The sequence below is a fragment of the Phasianus colchicus genome, chromosome Z (genome assembly GCF_987193195.1).
Source record: "Phasianus colchicus chromosome Z, bPhaCol1.hap1.1, whole genome shotgun sequence".
In the NCBI taxonomy this organism is placed as follows: Eukaryota; Metazoa; Chordata; class Aves; order Galliformes; family Phasianidae; genus Phasianus; species Phasianus colchicus.
The window spans coordinates 37,269,027-37,290,852 of NC_143476.1; the positions used below are offsets into that span (position 1 = coordinate 37,269,027).

Here is a 21,826-nt window from a genome sequence, read left to right on the forward strand (position 1 = left end):
CATTAAATTCTAAAACAAGTTAGATAAATTCATAAAGATCCACCAGACTTCATTAAGTCTGAGTGTCCACATACATTTTGTTATAGAATACATTCAACTTGGGATATTTTAAGATTATTGATAGCTGGACATCCAAAGAAATAATGAGAAGATATTTCTTTTTATTCTGTTAATTTTGTGTGTGTATGTTTATCTGTGTGCGTTCTTTTTTAAAAAGCTTATTTTCTTAATGTAGGTGAACTAATTTAGTGATTATCTGTGTTACTGATTAATATAAAAGACTTGTAAAGTAAAAGCAAAAGGATAACAAGAGAGGAACATAGTGTGTCATTATTTTGGAAGAAATTTATGACTGATACAGAGCTCACCCAATCAAAGTTGCCCCATTTATTTCAAAAAGTTTCTGAGAAAAAAAAATCTACATTTTATTTTGTAAAAGTATGATTGAACAAAGGCAAATTAACCTGAAGTGACCACTAGTCTTGCGAATTCAGCTGATTGGAAATATCTCTGTATAGAGATGACAGCAAATTATTACAACTTATTTGCCTTATTACTTTTAGCACTGTCACTTCGTAGTGCCTTTGGTGAAGTGGATCCGTATGCCTCATTTATTCACATGTTAAAAAATCTGTAACAAGGGCATGATTATGTGCAGCTGTGGAGTCATTATGTTGACTCTGTACTTAAATAGATCATTTCTTTGGGGTTTAGCCTATAGAGCATGTAAATCAATAAAATCATATTTCACCCATTCTTTTCATACTGCATTTGTGCTAAGCACCTGAAGTAACTGAGTGTGTTGAAAAGGCATGGAAGAATGTTGATGGCCCACAGAGTAAGTTACTGTGGGTGGTCTCAATCACCATTTGATTTTGTTCTCTGTTCTGCATTTCTCTGTGTGGCTTTGCAAGTTAGGAACTGAAGTATTTTTGAAAACTAAGCCTTAATCTCCTTGTGTTTCTGTTTTTTACCTGAGCATTTACAATCCACACAAAGGCTGTGGCAATGTGCTTATAGTAACTTTCCTATAAAACAACATGCTCTGATAGAAATGTGTACTTGAACAGGTGATAAATTAAGATATATTTAAACAATTGAAATTTTACAAAAAGAAAATGGAGTTTCTTGACCTTGAGTAGATTTAACTAAAGTAAAAGTTTATTTATGTAGTGAAACTTATCCATTAGTGGGTTTTTTTTTTTTTTTTTTTTTTTTTTTTGTAGGTTTTAGGAATTTTTTGAGGGTTTATTTATTTATTTATTTATTTATTGCTACATACTTACTCCTTCTGCTAAATTCTGAAATAGCATCTTCTTTTCTTTATTGTTTGGGTGATGAGTAAACAAGTTAGGAAAGATCATTTTATCCAATTCAGTAATGAATATTATGTAAGAAGAATCATCTTAGAATCTAATATCTTCTTCATCATTGAAGCAGAAGAGAGGGCTCCTTTGATCTCAGTGTCTGCACCAAGACTGGTGGTCACTTCTAGCTAATATGTCTTTGGTCATATCTTTACAAAATAAAATGCAGATATCTTTTTCCAGAAATCCTTTGAAATAAATGGGATGATACCATTTTGATTCAGCAAGCTCTAAATCAGGCATAAATTTCTTCCAAATGTTGAAACAGTTTCCACTTGCTGGAGAGTACATTTGAGTATTATTTGGACTTTTGTTAACTGTTTCAGTGAATGCATGATTTCTAATATTCTACACTACAGAAAATAATTAAGGTGAAATGTGGGTTTGCTGTTTTGGCATTGATTGCAGCTATGCAGTCGTAATTTAATTTGCTGCTCATCTTTTGAAAGCATATGCTTATACTTTTATGTTGTGTCAATATCCTAAGACAGCTATTCATGGGAGCATCTATGTCTTCTTTATAAAATAGCCACAAGATCTATATCTGATATTGTTTATACTAAAGTATTGGACTTAACGTGATCTCATTTGTAAATCTGGTTATAATTCTGTCACTGGATATAACATGCAGTGCTACTTTTCTTGGGGCTAGAGAGCAATATTTTCATGCAATTAGGCAGCATAGGTGGGTCATTTCCATATTATGAGGTGATGTAAACAACTGTTTGGATGCCCAGTATGAGATCTGACTGTACTGTGTTAAAATTACTGACAATAATGGAAAGAGTTCATAGCCAATGCAAAATATTATATGTCAATAGATCCTAGAATATAGAATATACTGTTCTAAAGAACTTTGTTAGATTCTATTTTCTTGTAGGTCTGTTATTTCTAATGCTGCTGATATGATACAGACTGAATATTTAAGCATCAGATTTTGGGGGGATACTTAAATATTTTCATTTAAAAAAAAATAATCTCTGGATAAGTTCATTCAAAGTTGGTGGAGTTGAATTCAAGAATGAATGTGATTTATTTTTGTAGTGGTTTCAGTATCAGAAACAAAAGATGCTTTGGGATGAAAGCTGGATTATAGAGTTCACCTGCATCAAACAAGGTTAGTAACATTTCATTTTGTTACTGTTAGCGGTTTCATTAATAATTTTATGAAATAATCTCAATAATCTCGTAAGTACATCTTGTTTACAGAAATTTATGGAAATTCTTCAGTTCAAAAAGACAGATATATCCCCAAACGAACAGATAACTTCTAGATCTGGAAAAAATAAATTATATTTGCTGCAGTGGATGTGTGGTTCTGTATAATTGGCCTCACTTGCTTACCCTGGCTTTACAAAAACAAAATGAAAGATATAATGAGATCTTAATTTCTCTCAGTGGGTACTGTCTTTGACAGTTTTGCTGCAAAAATTAATTCACTGCTACCTGACTTCTTTTTCATTTTACCTTCAGGATATAAAATATGATTTAAATTGTCTGTAACTAAATATGTTAAGAATAAGATCAGATGTTATTAAATCCTGTACAATGCTGCAATTGATTCAATTTCCTGACCAGAGCGTTAGCACTCAGAAGCAGAGAAATGCCTTGACCCTCAGAAGAGGCAGATTTGAAGAAACTAACTGAAGTTGATAAGGCTGTGCTGATATGAGCTCTGATTTTCTGTTTCCTCAAGGAATTGCTAGAAAGATCTGTTTTAGCTATGTTACGTCATTGTGTTTCTAGTAGTGTAAAAATGTTCTTGTGCTAATGTTACAATGATACTTTCACCTTTGGACATGAACGTTAACTTCTGTGCAGTTAGTTTTAGTATGATATCCTCGTTGCAGTAAAGGACAGAGACTGGCATAGAAATTAATTTGAGTACAGAATGCAAACCTTGACAGTTTTGTCAGTGCTTAGAGTAACTGGCCAAACCTTTTGGAGATGGTGAAACAATAAGAAATTCATTACAAATCTTTGAAATTCATTCTGTAACCTAAAGCTGATCAACATATATTAAAAGACATACATTGAGATCACTTTTTCCCCATCTAAGTGTATTATTGCTCTTCTCTGACTTCCTCAGATGTCAGAGTCACTTCCCACATCCCTGTACTCTACAGGCTTCTAGGAGCTCCAGATAGACTTGTTAAAATATGGCACAGAACTTGCTCTGCTTCCCTCAGTTCTGTCCTCTGCACTTCACTAGCAGCAAGGATTGATCATCCTGAAATCAGGAAGACTTGCACTGAATCTTGAGGTTTAGTGGGAAAGATCTGTGGCAGTGCATCACCTCTTGGGTTGTTGTACTTTTTATGCAGCAGTCACACTCTTAAAAAAATAGCTTTCTGTCTTACCCATTAACAAGACCAATCCTGCATGTAAAGATTTGGTGAATTCCTTAAATTTGCCTGCCTCCGGAGTCTGTACCTGTGTAATAATATGCATTTTCTAATCCCACATCCCATTTAGATCACAAACTCTGGACAGCAACAGGAAGCGTGATAAGTGCTCCCCCAGCACCAAGTGAATCCAGTGCCAGCTGTATCACTGTTCTGAGCTCCTGCACTGCAGCTGCTAATGCATCCAAGAAACAGCACTTCACCCAGACTGGGAGATAGTAAGTCAACATATTACTAATTTTCTTCAGTATCCACTATCCTATAGTTTCACTGTGCTTTATGTTTCTTGTAACCTTGCTGTTAATAGATAGTCCAAAAGCTTGAAATTCTCTTGTAACACCAAATCTGGTAAGTTAGTAGCATCATTTGACTTCTGTATACTTACTGGCTGTAGAATCTGAAACATGATGTCTTTTGTTTTGGTTATCATTTCTCCTTTTCTCTTTGGGTGACTGCATAATGTGACCTGTATCTGTTAATGAATGACACCTACTACTGCTCAAATACATTTGGAACCAAGGTTTCAATGCAGATCTTTTTCTAAAATGCAGGTAGAGCACAGCTGGATTATTTGAAGAGTGGCGTAGTACTTATATGTTGGGTACCATACAGTATCAGTTAAATATCAGTTAATTCCTGCATACATCCCCAATGGATTCTCTAATGGAAAATTGTTTTGCTGTCTGTCGAATTCTGCTGCTTTACCTGAGAATACTGAGAATACTTCATCTCATGGAAGCAGAAGGATGTTAAATATCAATGATGGATCTCTAAAACAGTAGAATTGAAATAATGAATAGATACTGCTGTGTTTCCTACCTCTGATATTCCCATTGCTGCTACTCAGTCATCCAGTTGCCTAAATTTACTGTAACACTCTCATATTTCAAATGACATACACACAACAAGAATGCCTGACTGTAAGTACTAATGCTTGCCTTATCATAGAAGCAGGGTCTTGTCAAATACTCATATTCAGCTTCACATGTACTTATAGACACACTCAAACTTTCTGCTTCATCTCTAAAGATATGAAGCTGCTTGCAGTAAAAAAAAAAAAAAAAAAAAAAAAAAATCTGCCAATTTTCCTAACCTTACGAAATTATGTAGTTGGCCTAATATTCTCTGAACAGCATTTAATTCTGTTTCAGTGATGGTAGAACAGTGGCCATTAAAAAAATAACGAAGAAGGCATTTACCCTATCCAAATCCATACGTAAGGAAGTAAAGCAAGTAAGGTAAGAAGTGAAACCTGAAAACTGTATGCTGTTCTATGTGTATATTGGTTCTTAAAGGTTACCGCCTGTCCAAACATTATAATACACAAATATTCTTCTTTTCTTCAAACTTTGCTTTGACACTAGATGAAAATCTTTTTACAGCTGTTTTACTTTTTTCTTTACTTTTTGAGACAAGACTTCTAGTTTTCCAGCTACTGTACAGAAAGTAGGAAGGAGATCCATGAAAATTATTTGTGTGCTGTGTTTTCTGCTAATTTTTACAGGGAACTTGACCATCCCAATCTCTGCAAATTCATTGGTGGTTGTATAGAAATACCAAATGTTGCCATAGTGACAGAGTACTGCCCCAAAGGCAGCCTTCATGATGTTTTGCTCAATGAAGATATCCCTTTGAACTGGGGATTCAGGTAAAAATAATAATAATAATTTTAAAAGAAAAAGCTAAAAGATACAAAACTGTGCTGACAGATGCTATGTGCTGTTTGGGACAAAATAGAAATTACAGATGGTAGTTGGAATGAAGCACACACTGTGTTATGGAGAGAATGAAGAAGAAAGAGAGTGAATTTTTAGCAGGAAGTTTTTCACGCAGAGTGTGGTGATGTGGTGACACACTGGAACAGGTTGCCCTAGGAGGTTGTGGATGCCTCATCCCTGGAGGCATTCAAGACCAGGCTGGATGTGGCTCTGGGCAGCCTTGTCTAGTGGTTGGTGACCCTGCACGTAGCAAGAAAGTTGAAACTAGATGATCATTGTGGTCCTTTTCAACCGAGGCTATTCTAGGAATCTATGACTCTATGATTCTATGAATTCAAATATCCAGCCTAACTCAGTTCCTGGATTTTTGATCAATCATACACTGAGCTCTGGTTACACAAAGTTAATGACTTTTCAACCCACCCTTGTTTATACTGCTACTGTTTTCAGATCTTTATTTCTATGTGATTTCATCTACTTCTCCAATATCTTGGGCATCTGCATTTAATTGAAAAGCACTGTAAAATTGCACAGATTAAATGATTAACATATCTACAAATGCCTTGTTATATTTATTGACACTGAAAATGAGTTAACGGTCCCAAGCCACAAGGGCACTTTCGTTATTCTTTGAGACTAATCTTGGCATGCTCTTTTTACTTCTGCCTATTGTTTTCCTTCAACAAAGAAAAAGAGCGTAAGGAAGGAAAATGTTTTTCTTGTAAACATTTGAAAAGCACTTCAAATAATACAAACATACTGGGAAGTTCTAAAGGAATCTGAACCGTTGTAATAGAAGCTAATGGCCTGTGGACCCCAAACAACTGAGTGAGAGTTAAAGGCTTTCATCAACCCACTTCATATGTTTTGGAAAAATGAGGTGGAATGACAGATTTCAAAGCTATTCCAATCACTAGAGCCTTTCTGTTAGCTCCAATAGGTTTCAAACCCACTCTTGAGTGAAGATCTGGTTTATTGGACATGCTAGTTTATTGATTTTTGTCTTTCAGGTTTTCTTTTGGTACTGATATTGCCCAAGGAATGGCCTATCTTCACCACCACAAAATGTATCATGGACGATTGAAGTCTAATAACTGTGTAATAGATGACCGATGGGTTTGTAAAATTGCAGGTAAAGAGAAGATAAATGAAAATTCAAAACTCTCAAGGTAGCCTACTAATGTGTGTAGATTTCACACTTAACATTGCTCCCAAGCACCTTCATTTTGATATTTTTGGTGAAAAATGCTGGTGTTACACGATCATTTCAGGCCTCTCCTTTAAAATAGGTTACTGCTGCATCATCAGATTCCATAAGTGATGAAGTCTATCAACATCAGGCTGAACAGAAATTCTGTCTCTTTCTCAGTTACGATGCAGAGAGAAAACTTTAGCAATGGACACTGCTGTAAAGACATGGAACAATGCTGACTGGCAAACATGAGGTAGTTCATGGAGAAAAACAGTCTCAACTCAGCTTTTCAATCCTGTACTCAAAACTGAATTATTATTATGGAGCTATAGTCACCCTGCTCCTGCTACAGGAAGACAGTATGTGGGAACATTAAAACCACTACAGAGCCTAGGTTATTCTGCAACAGCTAAGGGACTGGAAAATTTTTTCATCTTTTTCCATGCTAGTTATTTGACCCTGTAATCTGCAGGCATCTTAAAAACAACTGCAATAGATACACTTTCAAAGATTTCTCCTAAGAATAAGACCCCTACAAAGTGCTATGACTGCTTCTCTACCACCTTTAGTATCCTGTTTGCAAGAATATGCTTTGCTTAGAGCCTTCACTCAAGTGAACATACTGTCTCTGAATACACTTTTATGAAATCATGGAATAATTCTCCCTGGAAGGGGACATTTAGTTCACCTGGCCCTCTCGAAAGACTGTTGTGCAGTCTCACCCAAGTATTTACTCTCCAGATCCTAAATTTCCAATATTTTTAAGAAAGAGAAGACCACCAGGCGCACATCATTTTTGGTTTGTATTTTGAAGAGAGAAAACTAATTCCTTTAGACTTATTTTATCACTGTGTACTAAGACCTGTGTTTCAGAGAAATAGAGACTGAACGGTTCGTTTTCTGTTTTCTTCCACGGTAGATTATGGCTTGCAGTTGTACAGAAAAGAAGATTCTTCTGAGGGATACCAGCAGAACTTGATACAGATTTACACAGCTCCTGAAATCCATTCCCTTTCAGATTTTGAACCCAATTCCATGACGGATGTATACAGGTAATTTCCTGTCTCTTTAATAGTTACAGCTTAAGTCAAGTATACTATCTTCACTTTTTAGACTCAGAGTATCATGGTCATCCCATGGATATGCTTGAATGCATTTTACAGAAATTCAATGATGTCAATACCTTAGAGTTAATAGCATCAATTTTGCAGGATAGGATATTTGTGCATTCCACAGTTCTATAATTAGTGTCAACACACTGTTCTGGCATGATAATATTCAATTTGCAGGTAACAATTAGAGCAAGGAAGATAGTGAATAGTAATAAGCACCAATGAATTGCTCTATCCTTTTTCTTCTGAAAGCCACTATGGGAGATCATTGCAATAGCTTATTTGGTCATCAAGGTTTGCATTACCAGTGATGGACAGCTGGCAACACTAAACTTGATAGCCAAAAAAAGGTACTGCAAAGTGATTTCCTATAAAGAAGAACCAATTCATTTCCAAGTAAAAGGGATTACTATTGACTTTTTAGAGAATAATAATCTAATAACAAAATCATCAAACTGAGTTGAAAAATATCATATCAATATTTCTTGACTTTCCCACTAATTTTCGACATTAAGGAGGAAATAATGTATTCTTGGTATATCCTAGTTTATAATATCAATACTTCCTCTGTGCTTATTTCCAGTAATTAGTTAGTTAAAAGTAGTTGACATGGAAAATTGTAGGATGGTAATGCAAGATTTTTGCGGCTTTTTTCTCTCTCTCTCTTTTTTTTTTTTTTTTGCTTTTCTCAGAACAGCAGAAGACTCCTGTTTTCTGAGGAATTTAGTAGCTAGCAGAGCATAAAGTACTCGAATTTAAATGGAGCTTGAAATGTTGATCATTGAGCAGATGAAAGCATTGTTGTTAGCACTACTTGTTGAAAACATTTATGAAAGGGTACATACCGTTTTTTATCAAAAGCTTCAAGTTTCCCAGAAACTCACAGAATCACAGAATGGCCAGGGTTGGAAGGGACCTCAAGGGTCATGAATCTTCAACTCCCCTGCCACAGGCAGGGCCACCAACCTCCACATTTAATACTAGACCAGGCTGCCCAGGGCTCCATCCAACCTGGGGGGGACAAGGGCATCCACAACCTCTCTGGCAGCCTGTTCCAGTACCTCACCACTCTCTCTGCAAAGAATTTCCCCCTAACATCCAACCTAAATCTTCCCTCCCTCAACTTAAAACCATTTCCCCTTGTCCTGCTGTCACTTACCCTTTCAAAGAGTTGACTCCCCTCCTGTTTGTAGGCTCCCTTTAGGTATTGAAAGGCTGCAATGAGGTCACCCTGCAGCCTTCTTTTCTCCAGGCTGAACAGGCCCAGCTCCCTCAGCCTGTTTTCGTAGGGGAGGTGCTCCAGTCCCCTGATTATCTTTGTGGCTCTCCTCTGGACCCTCTCCAACAGCTCTCTGTCTGTCTTGTACTGGAGGCTGCAGACCTGGACACAGTACTCCAGATGGGGCCTCACAAGAGCAGAGTAGAGGGGAACAATCACCTCCCATATCCCTGCTAGCCACCCCTCTTCTGATGGAGCCCAGGTTACCATTTGCTTTCCAAGCTGTAAGAGCACACTCATGTTAAGCTTTTCATCTATCAGGACCCCCAGGTTCTTTTCTGCAGGGCTGCTCTCAAGGACCGCTCCTTCCAGTCTGTATAAATGCCTGGGATTCCTCCGGCCCAAGTGCAAAACTCTGCACTTTGCTGTGTTGAACCTCATCAGGTTCACCCAGGCCAACCTTTCAAGTCTGTTGAGGTCCCTCTGAATGGCATCCCTTCCTTCCACTGTGTCAACCGCACCACTCAGCTTGGTGTCATCAGCAAACGTGCCCTCGATTTCATCATTGATGTCATTGATAAAGATGTTAAAGAGCACCGGTCCCAAGACAGACCCCTGGGGGACGCCGCTCGTTACCGGCCTCCACCTGGACATAGAGCCATTGATGACCACCCTCTGTCTGCGGCCTTTCAAACAGTTTCTTATCCACTGAGTGGCCCACCTATCAAATCCACATCCCTCCAATTTGGAGATAAGGATGTGGTGGGGGACCTTGTCAAAGGCCTTCCTCTGACAAGTGTTTACTGCCTTAAATGAGCGTTAAGGGTCTTTCATTGAAAATTTAGTCGCAGAAACAGAAAATGTTTAAATCTCCTTTTTTTTCAGTTGGGATATATTAAAGTCTGAAGGCAAGTCTGAGGCTTTATTTTGTAAACTGCAAGATTTACTGGATTCATTCACATTATTCCCTTGTATGCTTATAAAATACCTGTACATGCCAAAACAATCATTATTTTTAATCCATTCTATGAGGTCAGATTATGGAAATAAGAATTTGAGGTCTCTGTAGTATTTTTATCTATGGGCAAAAATAGATCTTTTTAATTTGCTTCAGGATAGCTCATCTAAAAGCATCTTGTCATCATGTTGATGTCTTTGGCTACTGTAATTCTGTCCTGTCTCAATCTTGACATTGTCAGTATGGACTGGCTTTGCTGTGCTTTAAGTAAGCAGTAATTTAGAGTTATGTTATACATTGCACTTTATAATTGCTTCAAATTAAAAATGCATTCTGTTTTCCAGAAATGTTATTTCCTTAGTGCCTGCTTGGTTTACATGTTGTCCATATTCAGGCTAAATGCCATGACTTGTCTTTGCAGACAACCTGGCCTCCTGAAGCCATTTCTTGCCAAAGACTCACCTTAAAATAATGCTAATAGATTATTTTCTTATATTCTAAATGATTACACAATGCAGTTTTGACAGATTTATTGAATGCTTGCTGAATTTATTTTGCTGTGTCCACAAAATCTAGGTTTCCTTTTGTTGTACGGCAGATAATCCTTGCTTGCTACAAAAGAAAAAAAACAGTAAGAGCTAAAATGCCCAGTCATGGAAGAAAGATGAAGAAAGAGATGTATCCTGTAATAATAGCTAGCTTTTCTCTTTAAGAGAGCTAGTCTCCAGAAACTGCATTTTAACAAAATTTGTATTCATTCATATGAGCATGTATAAGCCTTTCCAGGAGAGTTCACTGGTCAGGAAACAGTGGCCTCATCTTGAAATCCTCAATTTTCAAAATTCCTGACCAAAAAAAAATACACTAATGTTCCTGAAGATCTGGCCCAAATGAAGATAGAGACTACAGGAGTGGGACTTGCAATTTTTTGTGCTTTTGCAGATGAATCATTTGCTTTTAAAGTTCTCCAGGGAATGTGTTGGTCAGATGGGAAAGCTAAAATGGAAATGAGAACAGGAACATGAAAGCACCTCTTAATTGAGCTGAAGAGGCTGTTTCCCATTACAGTTCCTTCTAGATTGACTTATCTTGATTTGTGATGGTTATGTGAATCTGACTTGCCACTCTACTAGGACTTCTCTTGTGCAGCACTGCTAAAGCTGAATAAAATCAATACTGCTTTCTAATTACTTGCTTTGAAAATCTGAGCTTTGCTCTCTCACAAGGAATGGTAATGCTTTCTACTACTAAATCACCACAAAATTAGCATGAAAATTTCAACAGATTAGTTTCTGCATTACTCAATGTTGTTTATATGTGTTATTCTGTTTGCTATTGATATCTCACTAGTAGTCCAAAAGATTGGTAGCCATGCCCCACTGTATGGCCAGAGTGCCATACTAAACATAGGAATCATTAGCAGTACAACAGGCTGCAAAGCAGTTTACTCATAAGAATAAATGTTATCAAGAAGAGATGCTTGTTGTGAAGTAAATATTATACAGTTTGAATATTTACAGAGACAAGAACAGCTTTATCAGTATTGTTGGTTACAGGAGTTATTGGCTTCTCAGAGATCACAGTTTTGAAAGTGAGTTAATAAAGAGACTAAACATCAAGTTGTTAACACTTTTGTTTCATTCTTCACCCTTGATGAGTGTGTTTAACCTTGGTTCATCTAACGAGAATGATGATGATGATGATGATGATGATGATGGCGGTGATATAATTCAGAAAGAAGCAGCAAAAACGCTTACTGTGTAAGAGCTACTCTGGGCACTATGTCTTATCATTAACCTTATGGAGATTTTCCAGAACAGTGATCTATAATGGAAAAAAAGGCTACTCATCCCTATTATGATTCTGGTTAATCTGATTCTGCCCATTGATTACAGCACTGACCTGTCTTGCATGATTAATTGACAGCTATCATGGAGTCCTTGCATATATTCCCTATGGATTCCATTAAATTCCAGAGAAAATTGCTTTGCTGTCCATCAGACTCAAATGTTTAATCTCTTAGACTGATCTGTGAGTAGACTGCTGCTAAGTGATCAGTGACAGATCTTTAAGAACAGAGAAGTAACAGATAACAGAAAAGTTGCTAGCCTTCCTTATGGGATACTGTGCTTTCAGTCATGAAATGAGGAGAAATGAGAAATCCTGGAAAGCTGAAATCAGTGATTCATTAACTATTACTCCATTAAAATTTGTTTTTATTACCTGCAGTTATGCCATCATTTTACTAGAAATTGCTACAAGAAGTGACCCTATGCCAGTAAGTAAAGATGAATTATGAAGATTTTATGGTAATTTTGATTCTGTTTCAGTTGAAGATATAATGCAAACTCTGAATAATTGTACTTTTTCTTTGAAGGAGGGGAGAGTACACACATTTTCCTCTTTAGTTTTTGGGTGCAAATTCAGTTCCAATGGAAAGTGCAACTAGAGCTTCTTCATAAACGTATCAGTTTACCCTCCAGGACTTTAAAGAAGATTTAAAGAAGAGTGTATGAAGAAAATAACTCTAGCTTTAAAATTGCTTTTGTGTTGGCTCTCTGACACTTAATAAGAGGGTGAATGCATACCTTAGTGTCTTTCTTTTGCTACAGTAGTTTCTCCTTCTTCCTAATATTACCAATCCTGTCAGTGGAGACTTGCACCAGTAAGAATATGTTAGAAGGACAACTGAGCTGCTTACTGTAAGAAAAATGTTTTTTTCATGGCCAGTGCTAAATGGCAAACACAAAAATTGCACCTTGAAATTGAAATCAGATGTTCTGAATAAATAATTATATACTGCTTGAAATAATTTACTTAACAGTAATTCTAACAACTAAAACTTGAAACTAACATTCTTGCACTTCTTAGAGCTCATGATATTAGACCAGTGTAGGCCTTACTGTTTCTAAAAAGTCAGCAAGTATCTTGCCAGATACTCATTTCAAAATTTGTTTACCTAGTATAGACACTCAAATTAAAGCCTTACAGCAATGAAAAGCCTCATAAACAAGGCCACTCAGGTTAGATGGAATTATAACTTTTTTTTTTAATGTAAAAAAATTGATAAGGAAGCTGTCATAAAAATAAGAGATTTTCATAGTAATGTATTTTTTAAAAGCTGTCTAAAAAAACATGCCACTTTTTCAACACTGTTAATTCCTTTTTCTCTAGAAAGATGCTGTGTCTTCAGCAGAATGTTCTTGGTGTCTACCTTTAGCAGAATTAATTTCAGGAAATGCAGAGGATTCCTGCCCATGTCCCACAGATTATATAGAGGTAAAATACAATACTGCATACAAAAATTATTTATTGAAATGAATCCAAAGAATGCGACAGAAGTTTCATGGCAATATTACTGATGGATGCAAGGAACTGAGATATCAAGATGCACATCTCAAACAGGGAACAACAAAATTGATTCCATATCCTTAGTAGAAGAGTAGTCATCCTCCCAGATAGAAATTTCAGTTATCCCCTCAAATTGTCAGTATAATAAAAAAATGTTATTAAATTCAGTCATTGATTTTTGTGCAATTTCACTTTATTGTAAAGGTTGAGTTCAACAAATATTAATAATATGTGTCTAGCTTAAAAACAAAATGCTTTCAAGTACTGAAGTATATGTCTCAGGCAAAGCATGAGTTCAGTGATTCTTATGCAAAAGTTTGACTTGTTCAGTAGCCTCAAACAAAGAAGAAGCTGCACACCCTGCCTGTTCAGGTAAATTAAAATGAGGTTTTATGGAATCCTTATTTCAGCTTACGAGCTAAATAATTCACTTTTAATGACTTTTAGCAACCTAAATGTAACAAGCTTCTCATAAGCAGTATTGCATTTCAGTGGGTAGTTAACATTATTAAGGCACATTTCAGTTTTTAAGTGCTTGTGAATTTTTTTGAATGGTCATCTGATTCAGTAGCATAACAATATCTTAAAGCACAAGATGAAATCTTATGCAGAGTTTGGTAGAAGGAATGTGAGCATTTATTTCTTGATTTTCCCCAGCTGAACTTCCATGAGCTAACATCTTTCATTCAGTTACACAGCATTGATCTGCATAAGTCAGGAGGTCATGGTGTAGCCCTGACATTTTTCACCACTGCAGATAAAGCTTCACCTGAATAGCTAGCACCAAGAAAATAATAGTATTAATTAGAAACGCTACATGTGCTTGGAATGACAAAAGGCTTTTTGTGTTTCTCATTCCCTTTTTGTGTCACAGCTAATCAGAAAGTGCAGAAAAAATAATCCAGTCCAGAGGCCTACATTTGAACAAATCAAGAAAATGTTAAACAAGATGAATCCTAATAAAGTTAACCCTGTTGACATGATGATGACTCTGGTAATTTTAGATTTTTAATCCAATTTAGATTTATCTGCTTGCAGTAGCATCTACCTCTATGCTTCAGGGGGTTTGTGGGTTTTTATTTTATATATTGTTTTATTTTATTTGTTGTTTAATCTCTTATTTCATGTTTAATGGGAATACTCTCAGTCAGTTGTTCACTTCTTGCAGATTAAATATAACTTGAGCTACAAAAACAAAGCTGTAGTTCTCCCTGAGACCTGTTTTTCTTCTCATCCTCTTCCTGTCAGTTCTTAACTTTCTCAGCTGCTTTACAGCTGAACACTTTGTTTTTGTCAGTCAAGTACTGCTTTTTTTTTTTTTTTTTTTTTTTTCCCCTCCCCTATGGCTAGGTGGTGATTTTACAGTGCTGGAGCTGTAGAAACCCAGCATGATAAAAGTATGTTTACACACACGTTTTGAGCAGTGTGTCTTAAGCCCATCAGCAGAAAGAAGAGAATCCTGACTTCACATCTTGTTGCCTCCTACAGAGCAAAGGCACAAAAAAACATAGCATAGCAGGAAAGCTTATGAAACTGCAGTGTGAATTTTTGACAAAAAAAAAGACTTACATACCTCTTCAGTAACATATTTTAATAAACAGTGGAAACTTGGTCTCTGCTTTGGATTTGACCACTACTGTTCATACAGGCTTTGAAAGTACTGGGACTTGCTTCTGTCCTTTTAGGTGTAAGTAACGATCTTCAATACAGAATTGAGAATTTACCTTAGGAGAAAGCTAGTCTTTGCATTCTGTAGGAAAAGCAACAAGCTATCTCAAATCTGGAGCTTTACTCATCTGAATATTTTCAAAGCATAATAATTCGAATGCTTAGATCCTGCCCAACTACGAACCTGTTTCAATAAATGGATTATTTCATTCAATTTTCCATGTTATTTAGATGGAGAAATACAGCAAACACCTGGAGATACTGGTTTCTGAGAGAACCCAGGACTTGATGCATGAAAAACAGAAGACTGATCGTCTGTTGTACAGTAAGTTATGTAGGAAAAAAAGCTGGATATTCTCAAAATAATTTGGAGTTAGCTGTCTAATTACAAACAGAAAAATCCTGTAACAAGTTTAGTTGTCAATGAATTTATATGCATTCCTTGATAAGTTTAAAAGACATTTAGCTGCTTTTTATATCCCCTCCTAAAAGTCAGCGCACTAATCTCAGAGCTTTGACTGGATACTCTGGACACTGGATGCTCTAGTGCTCTGGTTTGTTTTGACTTTGTTTGGCTGTCTTTCTGTGTAGTTATAAATACTGGGGAATTGCTTTTGGACTGAGGTTACTTTTGCTAGCAGCATGTCTTCTGGAATACCTCAAGAGTAGAGGGATAATGAAATAGTCATAACTCCTAGGAGAGAAAAAGGAACAGGCTGTGAAAAATACAAGATGGTAGAAGTAAATATGATAAAGAAAACCAAAGAGATAGTAAACCAACACAGGAGGAAAACACTAACAAAAAGTTGTCAAAATGACTTAGTGATATCCCAAGTCACCCTATTAGAATTTGACGTTTCTTGGAATGTATAGATACTGGTTTCTTAAAGCTAAAAAATATGAGTCATCTGAAAAATCTTAACTTGCTACCAGTGAGATTTACTGTGAATTCTGACATTATCTGCAGAACAGATTTTGATGCTTAAGACTGCTTTCACCTTCAGAATGTTTCACCTTTACAGACACTGCTCTTACATCTTTAAACAAACATATTGTTATTACTGTGTTCTTTTATCTATGTCAAAATATTAAAAATGCTTTATCTTTTATAACAGGTATGTTGCCAAAGCAAGTAGCGGATGATCTCAGGCAAGGAAAACGTGCACAAGCTCAAAGTTACTTAAGTGCCACCATCTTTTTCAGGTAAATAAAAGTGAACAATAGGAATAGAACTGACTCCTCCAGCAGCATCTAGGCTCCTACCATAGGTGAAGCGTCTAGCTGAGTATCAAATTGATATCTAAACTACCACTACTTGTGGTAGTTTAGATCAGGTGGCAACACTTGACTGCAAATAAGTGTCTATCGAAATTGTCAGATTCTAAGGCTGGGCCCCAGAGTATGGTGGGCAAGGCACAGCTCCCAAAGGCAGCAGGCACAGCCCTGAGCTGCCAGAGCTCAGGGAGCATTTGAGCACCCCTCTCAGACACAGGGTTTGGATTTGAGTGGTGCTTCATGGAGCTGGAAGTTGGACCCCATGGTCCTTGGGGGTCCCTTCCAACTCAGAATATTCTATGACTCTGTGTTTCAGTTTTTTCATTAGAATTATTTAAATGAAAAATGAGAGTACTACAGAGCTCTAACACACAGCAGCACATCAACTGTAGGTGTTACACATACTCATATTCATTTCACAGGACAAGCCTAAATACAGGTTCCAGCATTTAGCTATATAAAGGAAACATATGCATCCTTAGAGTCCACGTGTCTTTACAGTTTTTGACACTTGTTGTCATTATGTGTGTTTAAAGCATCATGTAAATTAAATCTTCTCTTGTAATAAATTGATAGATACTACGTTTTTTTCATTTTTACATAAACTAAAATTAGAGACTAATTAGACTGACAGATTAAAGTCTAGCTGTAAAAAAAGCCAACAGTTTATTCCATTACTAAACAGGAAGAGTTAGATTAGTCAGTTCCTTCAAATGGCAGGAGTGTTTTTTTAGTTTAAGTAAACATTTTAAGATATAACTATTCTGTAAGATCACCAGCCAAAGACAGAGTGAAAAAATGAAGTCTGAACTAATTGTTACTGTGTGTCTAAAATTACCAGACTGCTATGGTTAAGACAATATGTATGTTCTTTTTGTTGTGTTTTAACAGTGATATTGTTGGCTTCACTCATCTGTCCAGCAGCAGCACACCTTACCAAGTGGTAGATCTCTTGAACAAGCTTTATACCACTTTTGATGAAATCATAGATAACTATGATGTCTATAAGGTGGAGACAATAGGAGATGCCTGTAAGTACCTTGAACTGTGGAAACTGCTGGGACATCAAGATGATTGATAACAAGGAAGGGCGGGTGAAGGAGATTTGGAAAACTTATTACCACTGGGAAGACACACAAAACAAGTAGGCAAGAAGTCCTAGCACAGCCCCAGCAAACTTTTGGAACATCTCCATTGCATGTATTTCATCATTTCTGCAGCTGGTGAATGTTGTGGATGGGACATTGGGGTGTGGCAAAAGCCCCTTTTGCTACCTTTATTTGGTCCCTATGACTTTGCAAGGTCTGAATTGAAATCTTGGAAACTGAGTAATCACAATTGGCAATTTTGCTTCATGGGAACAAAACTGAAAAATGTGCCTTCTGCATGGAAACATAAATGCAATTTCCTAAGCTATACTACCTCTGTGGTTTTTTGGTTTTTGTTCTATTTTTCCCCCAAAGACTCTGACAGCCTTCTCTCCCCTTACACTCTATATGGACTTGGCTGCCTCTTCTTTTGGATTTTTAGGAAAAGATTATATTTGCCCTCATGGAAATTTGCTAGCAACTAACCACTATTAAAGCTGATTTTCATCTAAAACCCAGCAGAATCTAGCAGAAGCTTGGGATAAGACAATCAGGAATTCTTTAGAAGTTGAAAAGTAAGGAAAAAAAAGAAAAAAAAATAAAAAAAAATCCACAAAAACCAACACCCTTTTTTCTGTGGTATGGTGTCTGCAGAGTATGGAATGCTTGAAGAAATGCACCAAGAGGTCCCCTTTTCAGAGATCCTCAAGAGACGGAAGGGGGAGGAAGGAAGTGTAAGAAAACTAAGAATGAAATCCAAAATTTTTTCAATGGATGACTGTATCCGCTTAGTAGACACAGCTGTGCTTCAGTATACAAAGGAATAGGGCTTCTTTTGTGTTACATTGGCACTTTGATAAATGTGTGTATAACGTCACAGGTTAACATAGTTGCATTGTTGTGTTAAGATATGGTAGTGTCTGGAGTACCCAAAGAGAATGGGATCCTTCACGCTGGTGAGATTGCAAGCATGGCTTTAGACCTTGTGAATGTCTGCAAGACTTTTAAGATTCCACACAAGCCCAACACCCTCCTAAAGATAAGAGCGGGAATACATTCAGGTATGTTGGGAGAGCTACAACAGAACTCCTTTCTGGTTTATCAAATGTCTCCTTAGATGTGTTTCCTCTCCAATAAAAATGAAGTAAATTTCCCAATGTGGGAGGGAGCACCTCATAGAGGTCATCTCAGCAGAATAGATCACTGGGTTCATTGGGTACATAGAGATGGCTCCAGTGCTCTCCTTCTCAGTTGTTCTCTCAAAATGGTGTTACTTTTGGGTCTTCCCTCTAGCCTTCATTCTCAGACTCTCATCTGCCTGATCTAAACTGATATGTGACTGCAGCTCCTTCCTGATAGACAGAGTTGGGCATGTGATATGTAGTCCAATGTCTGCAAGTTGAGCAGCTTCTACTGTCTCAGCAAGAGATCAAATTTTACATAAATTCCCTGGGGCTAACATGAAGAAATCAAAACTACTATTTGATGGACATAGTCGTTTTCTGCCTTTAGCAGGATCAAGTTATTTCCTACTCCCAGTTTTCCATATGACTTGAGGGTGTTGTGTGTGTAGCTCCTACTGGGAGGATTCCTATCTCCTTATCCCTAAAAATAGTATTTTATGGTGCTGAAATACAGTTTCTGCAGGTGCTTTAATTCATGCACTGTACCTTTAGCTCATCCTCACTTCCTCCACCATTCTCTTTTGAGGCCTTTTTGCACATTCTTCCATGGTGTCTGGAAGCCATCTGTAAACCAGATATATGACCCATATGAGGCGGTACTGACATTTAGTCCTTATTTATCAATAAATGAGAATAAGGTAATGTAGGAAACGGCTAGCAGGTTTTATGGCTAAATAGATTATTTAAAAACACAAAATACATTTTTTCTCCATTTCTTTAACAGGGGCAGTTGTAGCTGGGGTTGTTGGAACCAAGATGCCACGGTATTGTTTATTTGGAGATACTGTGAACACAGCTTCCAGGATGGAATCTACGAGTGAAGGTAATGAGGAACAAACTGCAGATGCAGTTTTGACCATCCCTTAAGTGTAGTATTGAACAAATGTTATGCTTTGTAACTTTGAGTCCTGTCCTGTTTAAATAACTGCAATTTCTGTAAGAAATATGTTGATTTCTGGATTCATAGCCCATGGGGAAATTTGCCAGCACTATTCCCTAAAACCTTTGTAACAGCATCCCCTCAATTCCTCAAATCTTAAAGGGGCATTTTCATGGCTTTGAAGTTCTCTACAATAGAAAACAGTACACAAGAAACAGACTTTAGAGAAGATCAGAAAAAGGTATGTAGGTATGTTCACTGTTTTGTTTCTTACCTGGAACCCAGCTGAATTTATAGGAAAAATACTTTATGCATTTTTTTACTAGTAACTTTCTTCTAATGGAGAGCACAGGAGATAGCAAGACACCATGGGAGCTGTCTGTCTTTAGCCAGTATAGAAGGTTATATATCTCAGCAAAGAGATGAGAGCAAAATCTCTGTAGAATAAACTGTGGAGATAACTTCAATTTCACTTCTTCCCAGGGGATATCAGAGCTCCATGTTTAGTTAACAAGCTTTATATTTAGCCACTATGAGTATCTGAATCTCAGCTTTTGAAATATTTTAGCCTGAACTACAAGAACTGGAAAAAAAAAAGAAAAAAAAAGAAAAAAAAAAAAAAAGAATGATTCAATACCAGGCATTCTTGATAGCTTGTTTTTGTTTCTTTCATTCATGCAGTGAAGCCAAATAGTTTTATGGCTTACACTGCAATGCCTTCTAAAAGGACTTGAATTAGGCAGAATCCAAGGTGTTTTTAAGTTTCAGGATAAAAAATGATCCACTAAAAACAATGCAGGAAAGCAGAGGAGTGGCTCTACTGAAGGGCTTTGGTTTATCCTAGGTATTTGAGAAATCAAGCAGGATCCATTCCTTCTCAGTACTACAAACATTTTTCCAAAACAAATTCTATCCTGAGTTGAACACACGTAACTTTTTCCCCTCCTGTCATTCTTCCAGGTAACTTCTCTCCTATTCCTCCTTTCAGGCTCCCTGTATGATCTGGTGTCATTGCAATGGTTTTAAAAGTGAGGATTTCAAAATCTGCTTCCATCATTCTTGATACTTTATCTTTTAGTCTGTATGCTTATGTATCTTTCCTATGGCTCATAATCGCATAAAAATGACAGAGTCAAAGATTCTTATCTTTTATAAGTTTCTTTCCCCCCCCTCTTTCTCTGGTCACACACATCTGAGGATCTCAAAATATGTTACCATTTTTAAGCCCCAGATGATCATTGTAAAATAGATGAGCTAATAAACATTACTAGCAATGTAAATTATAATTTCTGTCAGTTGGAATGTGAGTGCTATGTGATTTGTTCCAAACGAGGATAAACTATTAAAGTATTAAATATCTGCTGGAAAGAATGTTTCAGATCTATGTATCTGGGTATACTGAAACATATATTACTAATCTAAATGGAGTATCTTGAGTCTTTCAGCAAAAAACATTTAAACTAAAAGCAACCAACAGAAAAGAAAAAACAAAGTGGAATTATGGTAATGCTATCCCTTCCTCCTGTTTTTATTTACAGGCTTGGAAACAGAGGCAAGGATGAAAGTATCCTTTTTGTTTATACTTTACTGTAAACACTTTGTGTAAAGAAGACACTGACCATGAGGTAGAACTATGCATTCATGTTTTTCTTTACTAGGCAAAAGGGCTCCTTGCCTGTAATTTCAGCCAGGAAGCTATGAAGAGTAGAAAAATAATATCAGATGCAAGATGTGAGGAGTAGTGTTTGCTGACAGCCATTTATTTGTCCTGAGATGCCCTCACAAACAGGCCAGGGTGTTGCAGCATGTGTGTGTGAACACTTCAAATAACAATGGAATGACTGCAAAAACATGAAAAAAGTAAGGGAATGTTCTTTAGTAAGTCTAGAAGTCTTTGGTACACAGAAGATACAGTTCTGTCCTGAGTGGTTAAATCATTATAACAATATGACAATTGTCTCTTTTTCCAGCTCTTAAAATACAGTGCAGTCCAAGTACATACCAGCTGTTGGAGCAGATTGGAGACTATGTGTTAATATGTCGTGGGAATTTACAAGTCAAGGTGTGTATGCAACATTTACACTCAGCTTTTCAGAGAGGAGAATGTGAAAGTCTGGAGTTCTGGAATTTTAACCCATGCAGTCCTCTGTTAAACTCCATGTATTAAACTGTTTCCTGCCCCCTAAGAGAGATACCTCAGGCATTTAATCAGGGTAAGTCTAGTAACTCAGAGAGTGAAGGGCTACACCCAACTTGGAAGTACTACTTGACAAGCAATTCTGACAAAACTTCTTGAAATAAAAAAATTAATTAAGGAACATCATAAATACCAACATTTCTATAACTCAAGTAGTATATTTCTAGTATATATTTATTATATATACTATACTTGTATATATTTATTGTATT

The 21,826-nt window shown here is 36.7% G+C and overlaps 1 protein-coding gene across 9 annotated transcripts in view; it reads left to right on the plus strand.

Annotated features, from left to right (window-relative positions):
- LOC116239745 (atrial natriuretic peptide receptor 1-like) overlaps nt 1-21,826 on the plus strand; it is a 56,119-nt gene that overhangs the window by 27,448 nt on the left and 6,845 nt on the right. For 8 of the 9 annotated variants that reach the window (XM_090131286.1, XM_090131285.1, XM_090131283.1 and 5 more), the window contains 15 exons: nt 2,412-2,484; nt 3,843-3,990; nt 4,924-5,010; nt 5,277-5,420; nt 6,501-6,622; nt 7,602-7,734; nt 12,201-12,249; nt 13,146-13,250; nt 14,197-14,316; nt 15,222-15,315; nt 16,106-16,193; nt 17,157-17,296; nt 18,262-18,414; nt 19,262-19,360; nt 21,388-21,479. In XM_090131286.1, coding sequence (XP_089987412.1) covers nt 2,412-2,484; nt 3,843-3,990; nt 4,924-5,010; nt 5,277-5,420; nt 6,501-6,622; nt 7,602-7,734; nt 12,201-12,249; nt 13,146-13,250; nt 14,197-14,316; nt 15,222-15,315; nt 16,106-16,193; nt 17,157-17,296; nt 18,262-18,414; nt 19,262-19,360; nt 21,388-21,479 — 1,647 coding nt within the window. Of the gene's footprint in view, nt 1-2,411; nt 2,485-3,842; nt 3,991-4,923; nt 5,011-5,276; nt 5,421-6,500; nt 6,623-7,601; nt 7,735-12,200; nt 12,250-13,145; nt 13,251-14,196; nt 14,317-15,221; nt 15,316-16,105; nt 16,194-17,156; nt 17,297-18,261; nt 18,415-19,261; nt 19,361-21,075; nt 21,278-21,387; nt 21,480-21,826 lie in introns of those variants that run through there. The other variant, XR_016461597.1, reaches the window with a different exon arrangement.